General features: G+C 42.7%; 1 protein-coding gene across 10 annotated transcripts in view; it reads left to right on the top strand.

Moving 5' to 3' along the window:
• Positions 1-2,009, top strand: part of CHID1 (chitinase domain containing 1) — a 98,430-nt gene extending 96,421 nt beyond the window's left edge. For 9 of the 10 annotated variants that reach the window (XM_083587532.1, XM_083587528.1, XM_083587536.1 and 6 more), the window contains 2 exons: positions 1,335-1,377; positions 1,751-2,009. In XM_083587532.1, coding sequence (XP_083443658.1) covers positions 1,335-1,377; positions 1,751-1,849 — 142 coding nt within the window. In that variant the 3' untranslated portion in view covers positions 1,850-2,009. Of the gene's footprint in view, positions 1-1,334; positions 1,378-1,750 lie in introns of those variants that run through there. The other variant, XR_014541904.1, reaches the window with a different exon arrangement.
• Positions 2,010-19,274: the final 17,265 nt, after the last annotated feature.

The raw sequence follows: 19,274 nt of genomic DNA, 5'->3' as shown, positions 1-19,274 counted from the left end.
ATACTCAGTGTGATTAGATCAATAGCAGGATTTTGCCACCTTTACAATAGACAAGTGCCACTCCTTTAAGGAAAATAAGAGGTTTCAGTGAGGAGTTACTGTGAAACTATCCTTGATTTTAATAGCAATCCAGTTAAAATTATGCACGTAAATCAGGATACACTTTATTTTGTTGGAAATTAAACACCAACCTATTCTCAAAAAGTAGCTTTCAAAGGGTGACATTAAATGTTGGGTTATTCCAGATGCTCTGTCTCCACAAGTATATCAGATCCCCCTCCACCCATATGCTGTTCTGGGGTTTCTCCTGACCCCGTTCCCTGAGCCAATTTTAGGGGTCCAGAAGAACACAGTGGGGAAGAGATGGGGAAAACCCCTACAGCGCAAGGGAAACCCTTGCTTAGGGCTTCCGCTGATAGGTAAATCCTGCCCAATGTCTCTTGTGGCATACTTAAACTGGCCACTTTTTAATTGCAAGAGCCCCATGTTGGTATCCTACTTGAAAATCACCGCTCCCTGGTTGCTCCTACATGTACTGTTTGCAGCAAACAGCGCCTTTGGGTGCAAATGGCAGTATTAGTGAGCAAATGTAAGCGAGCTTTTGAAAAATGTGAATAACGTGTAGCTTGGCCCTAAGCATGTCCTCGGAGAATTGAATGCCAAGAGACATTGAATTTAAGCAGTGCAGGTTGGGGTGAGGGGCTACCATTTGCCTTTAGATCCTTTTAAGACCACAACTCAGAAAAAGGGTGAAACCTTATCTGTGGCATTCCACCACGTGCCCCTTTCTGAGCAGCTGCTGTTCTGCTCATCTCCTTTCTTTCCATTAGGTATTGACCACCGGACTATATAATGGTTTGACCAAAGCACTTTCCTCTTCCACCTTCCCATCCCCTCACTTTAGATGGATTTTGGCTACCCACACGGCAGAAAAGTATGCCCACTTGTGAAGCATCTCATCTGCAGTCGCTGAGAAGTCTAGATTCTAAACTAAATGCAAAAGCCAAGAAATGAAACCATAGAAGTTTAAACAACTTATGCTCACCTTCAAACCTCTTTGCCCTTCAGTCACCCATTGATTATACTAGAAGCTGCTTCTGGACAACTTTGCTAGTTCTGAGTTTTTTTCAGCCTGCAGGCTACTTAAAGTACAGTCTCTGTCACTCTTTCTTAGTATGAACTTCTTTATTTTATTGTACAAACAACCCATAATTCTTTGTCTCTCCCTTCTCTGTTCCCTGGAAAACAATTTCAGGGTGGGATAAAATACACAAGATATATGTCTCATGATAATATCAATTTTCATAACTGTTTTCTCTTTTTGTGCTTTGTAGAAGTAAAGGAGGCAAGCATGCAGTCTTCTATCCAACTTTAAAGGTATGCACCCTTCTGTTTTGGAAACAAAAAGGAACATGGCCAAAGGCTCAATCTGATTTTAATGGAGTTGGAATGCATCCAAAGCGCGAGTTTATTTTATATACAGTTACTCCAAGGCAGGATGTATACATCAGCTGAATAAATTGGTTGCACATTACATTCTTCTGTTTGCTAGGAATAAATTGTCAGATTACTTAATGACAAAAATTCAAGGCAAATGCTGTTTAGTTTAATGGCTTCTTATGAAATAAAATGAAAAGTATTTATGCTGCTTAGTTTTTGTTTCTGTGCAACACCCCCCCCAGCTGATCAGTTCATAATGTCTATATTCAGCAAAATTAATTATCCTTCATGTGTCTCTTGTGTTTTGCAGTCCATCCAACTGCGGTTAGAGCTTGCAAAGGAACTGGGCACAGGAATTGCCATCTGGGAACTTGGCCAAGGACTGGATTATTTTTATGACTTACTTTAAAAATATGACATCCTTTTTTTCATTGACATTTCATCTTCAATCAACTGGAGCTGGGGGGGGGTGCAGGATGGATTTTTTTGTGGGGAGGGGGGCAATGTAATTTATATGGAATCAGTTTCAAATTTTCCCAATAAAGAGTATCTTTTGAGTTATTGCGCTTCATGTAGTGCATGGAGATGGGTTAAGTAAGGAGAGCTGCCGACTCCAGTGTTCTGACAAGGTTACAGGAGAGTTGACTACAGCGAGAGGAGGTAAGAGGTATTTATTTTACTGGTTCTTTTTTTCATGTTTAAAGCTAAGTCAGGGTGTAACACTTGCAAGCCGATCCTTGGCATTCAGTGGGACCTACTCACAGGTAAGGATGCATAAGATTCCAGTGCTAAATTGAGTGTGTGTAGTACACTTGATCATACAGCCATTTAAAAGTGTTCAGTCCCTGCAGTTGCACTTTAACTGATTGGATAACGTATGTGATGAGAGATGTCAGGAGGGTGGCAACCTGTTGATTCTCCCTTTACCTCATGCTGGCTTTTGAGTCTACCATCCGTGGATGACACACGGATCTTCGTTGATCCAAGTGACAAACCTGGCTGTTCCTCTGGAAATCACAATCAACCACAGCATCCTTCTGACGGCTCTGGGAGTTGGTGGCATGGTATTGTGGTGCTTCTACTTCTACTTGCGGACTGATTTGCAGAGGGTTGCACAGGGGGACTTCTATTTGGCCACCTGGTGCTTGTGCTATGGGATTGCACAAGATGCCAGAAGGGATTCCTCGAGGCCACCTGGGGATTTGGGAGTGTAGTACCACCAGTATGCTCTTGACACCCAGCTGTTTCTCCTTGGCATCTGAGTCCGGAGAGGCTGTGGAAGTGCTCAGCTGCTTCCTGGATTTGATAAGGGGCTGGTTTTAGGTTGGTAAAACTGAATCTTAACCCTGACAAGATAGGGGTCCTTCGGGTTGATAGTTCTCAGGTTCACACAGATGGTAGGCAAATAGTTCTGGATGGAGTTGTCCACCTCTTGAAGGGTCAGCTTGCAGGTGCTCCTTGGTCCAGCTTTGTCTTTGGAGGCCCAGGCGACCTCTTTAGCATGAGATGCCTTTCACTGGTGCATCAGCTGCAGCATCTGCCAACATCCCAACTGGAGTACTGCGGTGTGTTATTTGTAGAGCTGCCTCCCGAGAATGGTTTGGAAGGCTCACTAGTGCTGGATGCAACAACCAGTTTTGACTGGCACTGCTTGCATGGATGGTATCTGGCCAGTTTTAAAAGAACTCCACTGGTTGTGTATTCATTTGTGGGCCTTATTCAAAGTGCTGGTGTTGCTTACTTCTAAATGTCACCTCCAACAGAGATTAGGGTTTTGTTAAAAGGGGGGGGGGCAAGAACTAGCACCTCAACAATGGACTATCCTCCCTAGCAGATATGCCTTGTGCCATCTTTGCCATCCTTTAAAAGCCAGGCAAAAAAACTTTTTAGTTACCCAGGCATTTCAAAGCATTTTTCTGTCTTAATTATTTTAGACCTACTATGCTTTTACACACCTTTTAGCTGCTGGTTTTGTTGTCGCTTTTTATTGTTGCTTTGTTTTCTTGCAAATGCCCTTGAAACTTTGGATAGAAGGTGGCATGTGTATTTATTTCTTTTTTATAGTTATTTTATTACCTTTATATCACTCCTTTCTTCCACCATGGAATCCAAGACAGCTCACATGTGATTCCCAGGTGGTTACCTATCCAGGCTTTGGCCAGACCCAGACCTGCTTAGATTCAGCAAGGTGGTGGTCTAATGGACCTTCAGATCACAGTAAGTAAAATAATTTCTGTGCAGAGACGTTCATGGACCAAGAAAAAAGCACCTGGGGAAGAGACAGGCTGAACAGGTTGGAAGCACTAATAACTTTTAGCATTTTAAAATGCTTAAATATTCTGCAATGGGGTTGCATTCCTTTACTGCTTAATTTAAAGCTTTCTTTAAGAAGCAATGTTCCTCATATACTTATTGCAGGTATTCATTCAAAAGAAAAAGCGCTTTTAAGTGAAGAAGCATGAGTGTCTGATACCACTGCTCAGAGGGAATGCTAGGAATGTGATTTCACAGAGAGAGGACAGGAATATTGTACGCCACCAGAGACATCTATGAGGTCGTACTTAAAGACCTGCTGATGTTCCCGTTTCTACTCACAGCACTTGCTAAAATAATGGTGGTACTTTTGTCCCCTCCCCACTAATTAATCTCAGCAGGGAGCTTGCCTACATCTGCTGTCTTCAAGCAAATAAATCCTCTGCAATCCAGTGCTGATTAAAGTCCCATTGATTTTCACCTCTCTGATTCACTTCTGGAGCCTCTTGACTCCATGTGTATTATAAAGTATCCCACAGCTTTCCTAATCAGGCCCCTGCCCCACTTTGCTGTATCAATACAGCTGTAATTTGCCATGTGGATCTTTCTATTCATTTAACCTGAAGGTTGCTGGTCCAGTCGAAAGGAATTTGAAGTAATAATGGGGGACAGAGGCAGCAGTGTGCAGAGGTAACAGGATGTCCCGGGAGGTGTGCTGTCTTCCAGGTGCAAAGAGTCATGATGTGAAAGAAAAGTTGCCATGTCTTATAAAGCCCATTGAACACAACCCCTTCCTTCTGATTCATGTAGGTACAAACGATATTGCCAGACACAGCCTTCGACATATGACAAGGGCCTATGAGACTCTGTGCAGGAAGCTGAAGGGCCTTGGGACACAAAAGTGGCTTTTTCAACACTCCTTCCTGTTGAAGGTCAGGGCCCAGGAAGAGAGAATAATTAAACCACTGGCTGCGCAGGTGGTGTCAGGAAGAGTTTGACTTCTTAGACCATGGTCTCTGCTTCCTTAAGTAAGGCCTTCTGGCAAGAGATAGACTGCACCTCACAGTGATTGGCAAGAATGTGTTTGCTAAAAGTCTCGCAAACCTGATCAAGAGAGTTTGAAATTAAATCCTATGGGGGCGGGGAGAGACAATATTACAGACGACAGGGAAACACCTCATACTGGGGATAATAGCTTCATTGATGCACAGAAAACTGAGGTAATGCTCCAGAAACCTGCTAAAGGGCAGGAAACTACAAGAAATCAGCTGGAGGGAATGATTTGTGGTTTCAGTTATCTCTATGCTAATGCACAGTGTATGGGAAACAAGCAAGATGAATAGGAGCTCTTTTTATTTGTAGCTTTTTACAGATTTATATATACATATCATATTTTCATCCTTATGTATAATGAATAGGAGCTTTTAATACAGGATGGCAGATGTGACCTAATACTATTAATGCCTATTAATAGTGAAACGATCCCCCTCTCCTCTCCCCACATGCTATTCAAAGGGATCTCCTGACACACACCTCTGACCCAGTTTTGGAGGGTGCAAGAGGCATGCGTCAGGGAGAAAAGGGGGAAAATCCCAGTTCCACATATCCTTGTGCAGAGCATCTGCTGACAGGAGTCATTAGTTAAATCCCACCCAATGTTTCTACATTTGCACTGTGCTCTCCTTTCCCCATACAACTTGGGAACAATCTCTGCTGTGGGTCAGGCAGGAGGGAAAAGTGGTGGTAATAATGATGCCTCTGTAGGGGGTTCCCCCTGCCAAAAAAATTAAAAACTTGGGAACAACTAGGGAAAAGGTGGTTATTATATTATAATGTTTTAAACTAACATTTATTCAGAGTAGACCCATTGAAATTAATGGACACGATAAACTTACAGGCATTAATTTCAATGAGTCTGCTCTGAGTATAGATTAGATGATTACAGCCCAATGCCTTTGCACTGGTCTCCCCCAACTCCCAACCTGGGAACAAGAAAAAGATAATTCCCAGGCTAAATCTTGCATGTCATTCCTTTTGCCTTACCCTTCCAGATTTGTTCCTGATTGGTTCTCCTGGATTTGTTACTGTTTTCCTGTGTTACCTTCATGCTTCTTTCAGCAACTTGTTCAGACTGTTAAGCTGAACCCGTAATATAATGCTGCAGTGTAGAGTGTTCCTGTTCAGGATTGCATCCCATCAGCCATGCCATTTTTCTGGATACTCCATTCTGTTTCCCTGGTCCAGGTAGGACTTATTTTTCTTCTCCCCTTGTGTTTTCCCCACTTAAAGGTTTTTGTACATCTGCCAACCTTGAAGCTCCTCTGAGCCTGCCGGTTTTGGAATCATAAGGATTGGCAATTGGAGAATGATTTTGTTGTTAGTGTATATGGTCGTTTATTCTGTTTGCAATCTGGATGGTGTTCACTTCATATAAATTCTGAGTGTGTTACTTATACTTTGGAATTTGTTCTGCTTTTAATATGCTATTTTGCAGAGTGCTCACTTTGTGTTAGATGTTTATGTTCAGTTCATTTTCCCTTCCTCTGGTTTGTTTTGCAATCTGATGATCAGTGTGCATGAGTTTCATTTGCAATGTGCACAAGTTTGATGAGGTGCACATCAATCTGTTTTATTTGGGTTCTCAAATGTGCTTGAAAGGAGACAGTTTTGTTGGTGGCGGTGTCATAGTTGGAATTACTTATTTGCAGGAGTCTCTTAACAGTGTACAGCAGAACACCCACTTAATTAAAAACAAAAGCAAACGAAACACCTTCCATGATTGCGAATGGACTTTATAATCTTCAATAGATCTGGGAGAAATGAAGAACTAATAATTGACTGAACTAGCAACATACAAGGACTAGATCATATTGTAGCTTGCTAGCTAAATTTAGGATTGCCTTGTAAATTCAGCTGGTAGAGTCTTACCAGAACATAGCGAGCAAGAACTGTGGGAGTGTTTTTGAGGCACCAACTGCTGCTACTATGTCTGGTTCCACATTTAATTTCAGGACTGCCCTTTTTCCAGACATCAATTAGACAATCTCTCCTGTATACCCAAGAAGGATATTGAATGGGGGAGAAACACAATAAGCACCACCACATTAAGCAGTCACAGAGATGATTAACATGTGTAGTTGATGTTACCTACAAGTCCAGGGCACAGGAGCCTGACAGGCTAGTTGAGGTAAATTTCTTCTCCTCTTGACTTTCAATCTGTGGTTTCTTTCAGATAAGTGCCCAGACTGCATTCCATTTGTTTCAAGCAAGAGCAGATGCATTCTCCCTCAGCTCTTATTTGTTCGTTTTCTTATTAAATTGTGTATCCCCACTCCTAGGAGTGCTCTTGTTCAAGGTGTCAGTCAACCTGGAATAGGGCCTGAGTAATGCAGTTCAGGCCCTTGGACAGGGGAGATTGATAGAAGGGGAAAGGACAGGTTTCAACTGCCACTCTAAAATTCTGTTCTCCTACCAACTGTAGGTGAACAGCAATAGCAACCTTTGGGGGTCATGTTTGAAATTTTGAAAAAAGTGCTCTGGCCGCGCACTCACAAAATGGCTGCTATCAGGGCACAGCATAACACCAAACAGCTGCCACATCTAAAGGGACAGAAAAGGGACCACAAAATGGTGTAGGCATGCACCTCTCCATAAACAGAGGAAGAAAAGTCCCTATATCCCTATGTCACAGAGCTCTTGGCACGTCTCTGTTCTGAACATAATAAAGTGTTGGTGTCCAATCCTGGCATCCTGCTAAATGTGGGCAACTTTAAGGTGGTCTGCTCATTTTAGGAGAAGCTGACCTAGAACAAACAGGAACTAAGCAGACTCATTTGATCTGCCCAACTTCTGGTTCATTTAGGCCAGACTTCCCCAGCATCGTGCCCTGCAGAAGTGGTTGGACTATGGCTCCCATGGCCGTGCTGGCTGGGGTTGAAGTAAAAGGGCCCTCAGACCAGCTTGTAACTAACTGTAAGCCGACTAAGTCCACAATAACAGCACCCAGAATCCTTCTTTGGAAAGTCTCCTGCTCCTGGGCCCCCAAAGCCCTCTGAAATCTCCAGAATTTTACTGGGCAGAAACATTCTACTCAGCCTTACTAGAAACCACCAGCTTATTTGTGGGTGGCTCCACTTCATTTCCAAGCTGATAGGCTCTTGTGGGACGCGGGTGTCACTGTGGGTTAAACCACAGAGCCTAGGGCTTGCCGATCAGAAGGTCGGCGGTTCGAATCCCTGCGACGGGGTGAGCTCCTGTTTCTCGGTCCCTGCTCCTGCCAACCTAACAGTTCGAAAGCACGTCAAAGTGCAAGGAGATAAATAGGTACCGCTCCGGCGGGAAGGTAAACGGCATTTCCGTGCGCTGCTCTGGTTCGCCAGAAGCGGCTTAGTCATGCTGGCCACATGACCCGGAAGCTGTTCGCCGGCTCCCTTGGCCAATAAAGCAAGATGAGCACCACAACCCCAGAGTTGTCCACGACTGGACCTAATAGTCAGGGGTCCCTTTACCTTTACATTTACCACTTCATTTCCAAGCTGATAGGCTCTTGACCAGCAGCATTTTTTGTTAGCGGGAGTCATAAATAACATACCTGAGAAGGCGAAAGTGACAGTGGACTTTCATTATCTTCCTTGCATTTAAAAATATGAAGACAAAGGACTATCAGCACCACAGTGTAGCACAGGAAACTTTTGCTGTTTGTTGAAATGATTAAAATGTTTTATACCAGTGGTATAAAACTCTAAGATGATAGAGCATTTTGTCAAGTTAAATATAAATTATAAGTAAGCATTATTTGTCTGGGGGAAAACATTGTGAGAATGCAGTTTTGCTCAATACTGTTATTAGGCTGTTCCAAATTGCTTGTGTTAGCAGTTAGGCATTTAAGACGGGACAAAACAGCTGTAGAGCCAAAATAAGCCTCTGCTTTTCTTAATTAAGCTTTTCTTAATTAAGAAAAAAAAAGTGGAAGGGACTGCACAGATAATCAAGCATTTGAGACAGCCTTGTAATGAGTTGGCCTATAGATCCACCTAGCTGAGCCTTCCCAGCCTTGTGCTCTCCAGATGTTATTAAAATCCCATCATCCCTGGCCATTGGCCACACTGGCTGGGGGTGGTGAGAGTTGGGAGTCCATTCATAAGTGGAGGGCACAAAGGTTTATTAATATCTAGGTGATAGCTGGTTCCGAGGGACCTTTTAGCTTTTCTAATCCTAAGAAGAGCCCTTCTGAGTTAAACCAAAGGCCTTTTGAGTCCAGCATCCTGTTGGCCAATTAGATGCATGTGGGAAGCCCATGTAACAAAACAAAACGAAAACAGGAGTTAATTTATCAGTATGTCAGTGACGACAAACCTACTGTGTGAAAACGTATCAGAAATGTTAAAGCTGAGCTCCAAGGTTCAAAAGCTAGTCTAGCATTGTAGCATACATGTGTGAATCAATAGCAGAGTGGGCATTTGCCTGAGCATTGCAAGGCTCATACCTAGGAGAAACTTGCTTCCTTGTTGCTTTTCAGTTTATGCACGGAGGCCTCAGCCTGCAGCATTGTTGGCCAGCCGATCAAACCAGAAGATCATTGATATGTCTCCCACTGAAAAAGAAAAGTAGAGGCTGGCATCTCTTACGCAACACAGAAGCAGAAGGGTGAGTGTTATATGAAAAGTGCTATGAAAAAAGACCTTTTAGCCACATTTTAAATTTTAACAGGATTTATATAAGTGGCAACAGCTTACTTTTTAGCCTTAAGGGCTTGGGTAACAACAGATAAAAGCTTCTGAAATGTTTATTGTCTCTCTCCTTCTTCTTTTTTTAACCTTATCTATACAGAATTAATGACTCTTTCCTTTGGAATCTTACCTTGAGTGCCTAACAGATATCTCTTAGGGCTTTGGGAAATGTGTTGATAGGGGCTTCATACACAAGGACTTTAAAGTACAATATAAATCCCAGACTGCCCCCCCTTCCCTCCCACGAATATTGCTTTTAACCTGAACCCATCAGCTACTACTGCAGTGTAGAGGCTTGTTTGGAAACCACTATAATTGTATCTATTGTGAGGCAAACAGGGCAAAACTGAACCATCTCCCCACTCATACGCTAGCCTGTATCTCTGAAGTAGCCAATATGTTGTTGGACTACAACACCCATCAGCCCCAGCCCCATCATCAAGGATGATTAGGGACAATGGGTGTTGTAGTCCAACAGCATCTGGTTGGCACAGCATTGGCTACCCCTTCTCCAGGGGAATTGATTCTATGATTCTGTCAGCTCCATACTCATTTCAGTGGCAAGAGAAGGAGAGTTTGGAATCTGCCAGGCTTTAAGGCAAGGTGGAAATGTATGGAACAAGCAGCAGTGGCCCATAGTGTAAAATGAGGCTTGCTGGATAACAAGTTTCACCCAAACTGTGTGGACATAGGGGCCTCTCTGCCCACATGGAACAGGATTTTAGATGGCAAGCAATGGCATGTAGAAAGAGGGTTCAGATTATGAGAAGTTTGGAGCTGTAATTAGGAGCTATGGTGGAACTGAAAAAGGGGTTTTGGCAGACAAGTTGTACATGGGACAGTACATTGGGGCCATATGGTTAGGGCTATTTTATAACATAGTCTTACTACCTCCTTTATAAAAGCTTGTGATCCCCGTTCATAAACAAATTAGGCTGCGGCCTCTGAACATCTACTGAGTGGGAAGTTTTTCCTTCCAACAGAGTTGAATTTGCATCCATTTTAGATTCTTCCCCCTTCCGTTTAACATTTTCTTCAGCTGTGTATTTTATCTTCCGTTGGCATAAATAGCTCCACACAGAGATCCTAAGATGGCAGCAGCTGCCATCTTCTAGGTCTCCCTTTGACAGTTTTGAGCCACCCCTGCTGGTCTTTGTGACAAAATCCTCAACCCCCAAAGCTATGAATTTTACAGTAGCTCCTGTAACAGGATATGGATAATGAAATATGAGCACGGAGGAAGGTTGAAGTGTGATGATGGATTGATCCCTCTGAATCATGTCATCTCCGCCAGCTGTTTTGTAACTAAGTGAAGTGACAAGATCATTAATGCGGACATTTGCCTCTAAAAATCCCATCACTATCTTCATTAGCACTGGGTCACTACTGGCTCTCTGCTTTGATTGTCGGTGCTTATTTCTGTTTGGTGAATTTCAAGCAGCTGAGAAATGCTGCGGTGTGTTTGGCGACTGCAGTTGTTCGCAAGTTGAGTACAGGAGGAGTCAGGCAACACGTTGCAGTCTCAGCGGAATAGATCGGCCAAAGGCCACAGCTAACGGGTAGATTTTGCTGCATGCAATTAACATAATCTGAGCACCGCTTCATGCTTTTTCTTCAGCCATTCTCCAAAACATGAGAAGCTGAAGTGAGGGCTAACACAGTTTTTTATCTGGTATAGATTGAAATGTGGAGATCTGGGGTTTTTTATTTTAAAAAATCTGAAAAGCCCCCATATTCCAGGAAACTAATGAAAAGTTCAGGTCTCCTGGGGCCAGGGGTGGGAAGGGGGTGAGATTCTGGTTCCTTTCCCCCAACATTAGTGTCTGAGAGGGAGAGAGGCTTGTAATCCTCACTCTTGCCCATGCAGTCAACATTGATCAATAAGGGATGAGTATTGGGGGAGGAATGTCCTTGGAGCTTTTGAGGTGTCTCTGTAGTTTAAGCTTTTTCAGAACTGAACATGGGAAGATGCCTTGCACTGCATCAGGCCATTGGTTCATCTAGCTTGGTATTATCTATACTGGCAGGCAGTGGCATTCCAAGACCTCACACAGGGCTGTGTCCCAGCCCTAGAGAGTTTGGATTTGATATCCCGCTTTATCACTACCCTAAGGAGTCTCAAAGCGGCTCACAATCTCCTTTCCCTTCCTCCCCCACAACAAACACTCTGTGAGGTGAGTGGGGCTGAGAGACTTCAGAGAAGTGGGACTAGCCCAAGGTCACCCAGCAGCTGCATGTGGAGGAGCGGGGAATCGAACCCGGTTCACCAGATTACGAGTCTACCGCTCTTAACCACTACACCACACTGGCTCTCACACTGGATTTAGCCCAGGAGCTTCTGCATGCAAAGCAGACACTCTGCCACTGAGCTACATCTCGCCCTTTCTGTAGTGCTCAGTGAGCCCAGCAGGGAAGCTATGTTATGTGTTCTCTCATTGCCATATCTGGTGCCACCTTCTGTGCCCAGCTGCAAGCACTGCCATATATCGCTGCCTTCTGTGCACTGTAGATACGATACAGTCTTCGTGAGGGAACTATTAGTGAGAATACTGTATTCTTTATTACGAGGAAGATTGGAATACTTAAATCACGGCAGGTCATCCTTTCGTTTGGAGAAATAACTGCAGTTCCAGTGAGTTATGTGTTCCGTTGTTGTAATTTTCTTTAACCAATTGTAATATCTCAAGCTCTGTTCAAATAACTGTTCGCAATGTAGAATTACATTTTGCTTATGTGCGCATGCTTTATTTCCCCACTCCCACCACACACAGGAGCATCTACAAGGTTGCTACCATGCAAATAGTAGGGGGACATACACAAAGTTTTAACTAGAGTTTTTCTTAGAGAAAGCTTAGCCTCCCCCCCCCCTTCAAGCTAGTTGAGCAGCATTGGAACATAGCAAGTTGTGCTTAAATGAAATAGCTGCCACCCCACATCTGAGCAGAGTGAATGCAAGACTATTTTCAACTGGAGACATTCAAGCTCTGGGTTCCATCAAAGCTCAGAAGCTGCTTCTCATGATGTGAGGGATGATGCATAGTTGTTGTTTTTTAAGATGCCGTTTCTTTTCACTAAATTAATGAAGGTCAAATGCAAGGATGGGCAGTTCACTCTGTTTCTGGTCTATGCTGGTTTCTCATGTCTGTATGTGGTGGTGCTGGTTCTTGTATACTGCATTGCTTTCATCAGATGAAGAAATTAATAGCTAGCATATGGAAAAAATGGGGGGGGGGAATACAAAACACAAATGGTCATGTGCCCTAGGTGTAAAGTTAACCCGTTTCATTCTTTAAAATATACCCATTGCTTGGTTTTCTGTAGTACTAGGGATTCAGGTAATAGATGTACTTCATACATCTTCATACTGAAAAGTGATCAGTCCCTCTTTCTGCATTGCAAAATAAATTGGAAAAGGAAGCGCTGTTTGGAAACGGCATCAAGTGAATTTAGAAAGGGGAAGAAATAAACCAGAAATGGTTTCTGTGCAGAGCGTGCGATCAGCCAGAGAAATTAACTGCTGCATGGGGTCATAAAGTCAAAGACCACAGCTGGTTCAAAAATGGCTGAATAATTGGCCCGTAATAACACTTATGATTGTGTGCCTTAGCATAATATAATCAAGACTCATGCTTGAGGGGTTTAGCTGATTGGTGTCAGAGTGAACGATCCTGCTTTTTGCATCCCATTTCTAGAGTTGTTCCAATGCCTCTAGAACCTTGGCAGTTTTCTAGTTGTACCTATGGAAGATTCTTGGACATGATTGTTGGAAAAAACCTATGAAAGTGTAGATTTATGACAAAAAGGTTTTTAACTGCTTTTAAAATTAAATGCAACAAATTGTGTGTAGCAGGGTAGATTTTATTTTATTAAAATAGGACTTTATTTATTTATTTATTTGGATGTATATTCCACTAAATAAAAAGGCCTTCAGGGAGGCTTTCAATAAACAATAGTTTTAAAAAAAAACCATAAAATGTTAACACTGATTTAAATCCCAGTTAAAACTTTAAAGCGATACATAAGCAGTAAAATAAGCCTGAATGTCTGTTAACCTCTCTCTCCAAAAACTTCTGAACTTGAAACATCTTGATGAGTTTTCTGGAGGTGTATATGGAATGAGTCTGGCAGGCCCACCAAGGCAAGGATTTCCAGAGGGAAGGATTTCTCACCCATTGAGAAAAGCCCAGCTCCTCTCTTTAATCCTTCCTGAGAAGACTCCTGTGTCGGAATAAGGTCAGGCTTGCCCATTTGCATTGTCTAATAGAACTCAATAGGAGAACAAAATCAACCCGTATCTGCATAAGGACCTTGGGTTACATTTTCCTTCATCACATTAGAAAAGCCTTTTCCAGTCCAGCTCCCCAGATATTGTTGGACCATAACTCCCATCATCCTGACCACTGGCCATCCTCACCACTGGCTGAAGGGAGATGTAGGCCAACAACATATGGGGACACAAGTTTGCAGAAGGTTGGGCTATTAAGAACAAGCATCAGAAAAATTGAATCACCCTGATAAAACCAAACATCTGTCTAGCCTGCCTTTTCCTGTTGGAAATACATCTGAGAGAGGGCCAGACAAGCCTCCCTAGGAAGGGAGTACTGGGCATAGCCGCTAATGAAAAAAAGTGCTAGAATATACCAGGGCCCAAGAACAGGTACAGTGGTACCTCGGGTTACAGACGCTTCAGGTTACAGACTCCACTAACCCAGAAACAGTACCTTGGGTTAAGAACTTTGCTTCAGGATGAGAACAGAAATCGTGCAGCGGCAGTGGGAGGCCCCATTAGCTAAAGTGGTACCTCAGGTTAAGAATATTTTCAGGTTAAGAACGGACCTCCAGAACGAATTAAGTTCTTAACCCTAGGTACTATTGTACTTACCTATATGGAATTCTGGCTGTGATCAGAAATCAGTGCTTCAAATAGAATATGCATACAATAGGTAGGTTGTGTTTGTGAGACAATTGTGTAGGGAGCCTTAACTGTGTTTATTATGATATTGTTATTTATTGTGTGTGAGCCGCTTTGAGATTCATTTGAATGAAAAGTGGCATAGAAATATAATAAATCAAATCAACCTGGAGGAAAGTGATGAGCTAGTGGAGGCAGGGCTTGGCAACACTCCCTGTTGGCATGTGTGCTTACACGTGAGTAGAATTAATGCCCAAATAGGGCTAAGATGCCTGGATAACACTTTACAGAGCTGATTTGTGTTTTTGCAACTTTTTAGAAGTCTAAGCTTTCTGTGATTTACTGCTCTTGGTGGATATGTGTTGTATGTTTTTGTTTTTAGTGTGTGTGTGTTTATTTGTTGCCTTATTCAGGCAATAAGATTGTGGCGCTTGTAGCAAATTCTGAAAGTTACAGGGTGAACTTTTCTTTGACCATCAGTATTCTGCAACACAGACATCAGATAACTTGACTTTAAAATTTGAAGGCTCTTTGGTGGTCCAAAGAGCAATGCCGATGGATGTCATGCAGTGTGGCTGGAGCCACTGACAGAATAGAATGATATTGATGCAGTAACCCACTGCATGCTAAAATGTTATCTGAACCTGTGAAAAGTTTGAAAGTAGCTCAAAGGGTTTTTTATCAGTGTTCTTTTTTCTTTCTTCTTTTTAAAGTTTCACAAATACCATGCATAGGCTGCACACATTCAAATACAAAGAAAGGTTTCTTAGATTTCTGAAGACACTCTTCTACTAGTAGCAATGCCCGTTCAGCCTGCACTCTCCAGAAAATAGTCCCCCCAAAAAAGTATCCCAATAGAACCACACTATCCCTCCATCCCCTTTTACGCACTTTTCTGTATCCCAACTCAGGACATGATGTTCCCTGATTAGCTCTCCATGCTTCTTCCCTTAGTGATGTCCTCTTTATCACTACCCTTGAAGCCAGTGGGATCCTAATACTGGCTGAGTAGCTACAAGCAATAGCAGGATTAGCTCACTGGAGTAGGAATTAGGGCTGTGCAGCAAAGGGGAGCTAAGAACATACTACTTTTAGAGGTTAGGTGTTAGAACCAAGATGTAGTTTGATGGCAGGGTTTCAGGGTTTAGTGCACGGCGGTCAATCATGACAGCAGCCCCAGTGACCACATGCCACCCTCACTTGCACACAATTCCCCTGCCTGTTATCCTTTTACCCCTGTCTATACACTTGTTCACAGAAGTATTCAAGCTGTCTCTACACATCTAAAGTGTACCTGTTGATTTGCACAGTTCTACTATTGTGTAGTAGAGGTTCACATATTGTACGCTTGTTGAATGTAACGTGATTGCCCCTCCTGATAGTCACTTCCACTGCACCGCATTAAGGTAGGACTGCCATGCGTCTGGAATTTCCCGGACATAGCCAGGATTCGTCTGTTGAAAATGGAGTCCAGGTGTAATTTTCGAAAACTGGCAAAAATGTCTGGTAAAAACTTCAAGTTTTGGGGGGAAGATTTTGCAAAAAAGGCTCAGCAACTTTGCCCCCCCCCAAAAAAACCCCACAACTTTTGTGTCCAGATTTTCACTTTTTGAAATATGGCAACCCTAATTAAACCAGTGAAGGAAAGTGCTCTAAATGACTTCTCTATAGGGTATCCTATGGGTCTTTTGACTTACTCAATTTTCTAGCTTACCTCAACTTGCAGAATACATCTTAGAAGGATTTCCCTGGCAAATGGTAGAGACAGATATGTCTCTCTTATTGGACACTGGTATTTTTTCAGGCATAATTAGATTAGAATGCATAACACAAATCTGATGGGGCTCGCTTGTGAACTCACTGGTTTAAGCATTCATTCTCTCTTTTACTCCTTGTACATATAAAAGCTAAGTTCATTTTCAGCCGCAAGCTTTTGTTTATGGGAATTTGCCCTCCTAAGTGTTGCACGGTGTTAAATTTACTTCTAGTATAAACAAATTAACAAAACTGATGCTGTACATTAAAATCTGGTGTTGTAATTCTCTTAAATGTTAGGCATTTATTGATTTGGTTGCACATTATGCTTTGTGTTTGACCCATTGGAAGTTGAGGAGCATGCACTTGGAGGGTTTGCCTCGAAGGGTTAATTTCATTTTGTTCCTGTTCCCAGCAGCTGTCAAAGGTGTTGAAACATTGGGTATTTATCTTCTTGATAAATGCTGCCCATTTGGATTTGATCAGAGCACTTTCAATTTATTCCTGCCAGGGTGAAGTTAGACATCAAGATCTAGAGCGATAAGGAAAAGGAATTCCATTATGACAAGAAAGGTCTACCAAACCTTGTCTGGAAGCAAACAGAGGGATGGTACAGCAAATTCAACTTGGCTGTTGCTGAATGTAGATTATAAAGCAGTTCAATAGTTGAGAAACCAATAAAGAAACACAAGCGTTATCTTACTTCATTTAATGTGCCGTAGGTTGTTCCTCAGCGATAGGTTATCAAAGTAATTATTTTCTTAGGCTTACATAAGTTACATGTGATTGTGTCAATACACGTATTGAAAGGTTTACTCTATGAAAGTAATTTGGGGAAGATTTTAGAATATGTTTCCCGGTTTGAAACTGTTATTAGCACACTCTTTGATTTTAGTTACAATTAAAGATTCTAAGAAATATGATGCCATAATTATTCTGTTATGTATTATTATCACGATTCCCACTAAAAGCTTTGGGGATAATAGCAACTTTTAAGATCAACAATTTCTGAAGAGCCAAGGTTATTAAGTTTTCTTTCTCGAGTTTGGTTTGTGATTATCCTCCTAGTGAGCCTTCATGCTGATATGATTCCATAAAATTTGCATGGAAGTTATTCAGCGTTGCCTGTTTATATATGACATTGCCAGGTTGTTATCCCTCACTTTCCTGTGCAGTTTTCTGATACCCTTCTTATCTTCCCCCTTTTTTTGCAGTTAGAAAAGTGACACCATGATTGCGCTAGAAAGTGTGGGATAGCAGCCAGATTTTGTGTGAATAAACAGCCTTCCTGATAGCACCCATCGCCTGTTATCTTGTAAGCAAGGACTGGGCCTTGCAACGTTTTGTTCGTTTGCAAGTTTTGTTGTGTTGAAAGGGGACTGTGGGAAGGAATTCAATAGAGAGAAAGTGTGAAATGTGCATAGTAAGGGTGACCCAAGTTTGACTGAGTTTCCAGATAAGTAATAAATATATTTATTAAGCAGTGACCGGGAAGGTTGGGGAACATTTTTGAGCCTGAGGGCTGGATCAATAAATGGCCCACACACTAGTGACCATAAGTGGCAGATGGGCAAGTCCACTCCATCAGTCACCAGACTTCATCATGACGTCAGACGACAGCTTCAAAGAAGCTCATTGTCAGCACCAATCAGCTGACGAAAGCTAACAGTGTACTTGGCTTTGTCCATTTGCAGGAACGGTTTGGATTCAAACTGTGCCTGCAAATGGGCATTTCTCCTCTGCAGTCTAGCAGAGCTGTCTGTAAAAGAAAAATGTCAGTTTGCAGGCACGGCTTGAATCCAAATAGCACCTGCCCATGGACTAATTCAATGTCAGTGCCAATCAGCTAATACCTGGTTTAGAGTTAGCTTTGCAGGTCAAACCTGTTGAGTATAGCTCCAAGGCCAGAAGAGAGAAGTCCAGCCTCACCAACATATGGAAACGTGAGTAGGGGCACAGTGGCAATTCTTTAAACCCTGTAGCACAGGATGTTCATATGGGGGAAAGTCTTCCTTGAAATGATCAGGGTTTAGATCATGTAGAACCTCAAAGATTAGGAATACAAAAGCAAAAAAGCACATTGAACTGAGGCACAAACCCAACTGTGTTAGCCTATGTAGGTGTTTCAGAATAGGTACAATATCTTTGCTCCTTAGCTCTCACTTGTTTAATCTATGGGCAGCAACATTCTGTGCTAGCTAAAGTGGGCAGCTCATTCTGCTGTATGTGCCCATGTGTATGAAATGAGGCATGATTAATCCATGGCTGGTTTTAAGTGACATGCTAACCTAGTTTAATGTTTCAAGAATGATCCTAGGGCTTGCCTGCTTTTTACATACAATATGCGGCAGCAATTGTGTGCGCACATATGGCAGAACAACAACGGCTCCCAGCTCCTTACTATTGGTGCACTTGCCTTGGGCTGGATTGCAACCGCATTTGCAGCATGCATACATCACATTGCTTGGAATGGCCCCTGGATGTCTAGCCAGTCTGATCCGACATGTGTTTGGGCTGATCGTTGGTATTTGCTGAGAGCCCATTGCGGTGCTTTGAAGACCCGACAGCTGATTGTCATGGTTACAAGGCACCGTGCACACAAGATGGTTTAATTTTCAAGCCTTGTGGGCAGAAATGCGTCACCTGACATCAGGTGATTTACAGGTGGGCCACTTGGCCAGAACGGGGGAACTAAGAATCTGGCCTGCTGAACAGATGCTGTTGCTCACCCCTGGTGGAGATAGTACTGAGCTTGATGGACCTAGTATAAGGCAGTTTCCTGTGCTTACCACCCCAGTAAGGAGCTGTCTACATTACATTTCACCTTTTGAGTTAGTCCTGCCTTCCAAGAAAATGTCACCTGTAATTGATTCCTGCATTGACTAGGGTCAGATAAAGGAGGGAAAAGTTTGGATTTGGTTTACAGACGTGAGGCTTCTACTCACATAAAACCATCCATAGTCATATAAAGCTGGGAAGTGGCAGCACAGAGGCTGCAAATTTGGCGTTTAGAGTCACAAGGATTCTGAGCTTCTGTCTTTAACAAGCACCCCGTTACCAATATTGATAATGATGGGGCTAATGCATCCTGCCTGCCGCACCTGTTAAAGCAAGTGAGCATACCTGACATAGTCCTTGGCTACTGGCTTTTAGTGTGTCTCTGCAAGATAACTTTTTTTAATGTG

Source organism: Podarcis filfolensis (genome assembly GCF_964270895.1).
Source record: "Podarcis filfolensis genome assembly, chromosome: 1".
Classification (NCBI taxonomy): Eukaryota; Metazoa; Chordata; class Lepidosauria; order Squamata; family Lacertidae; genus Podarcis; species Podarcis filfolensis.
This window is presented reverse-complemented; position numbering and strand designations above follow the sequence as displayed.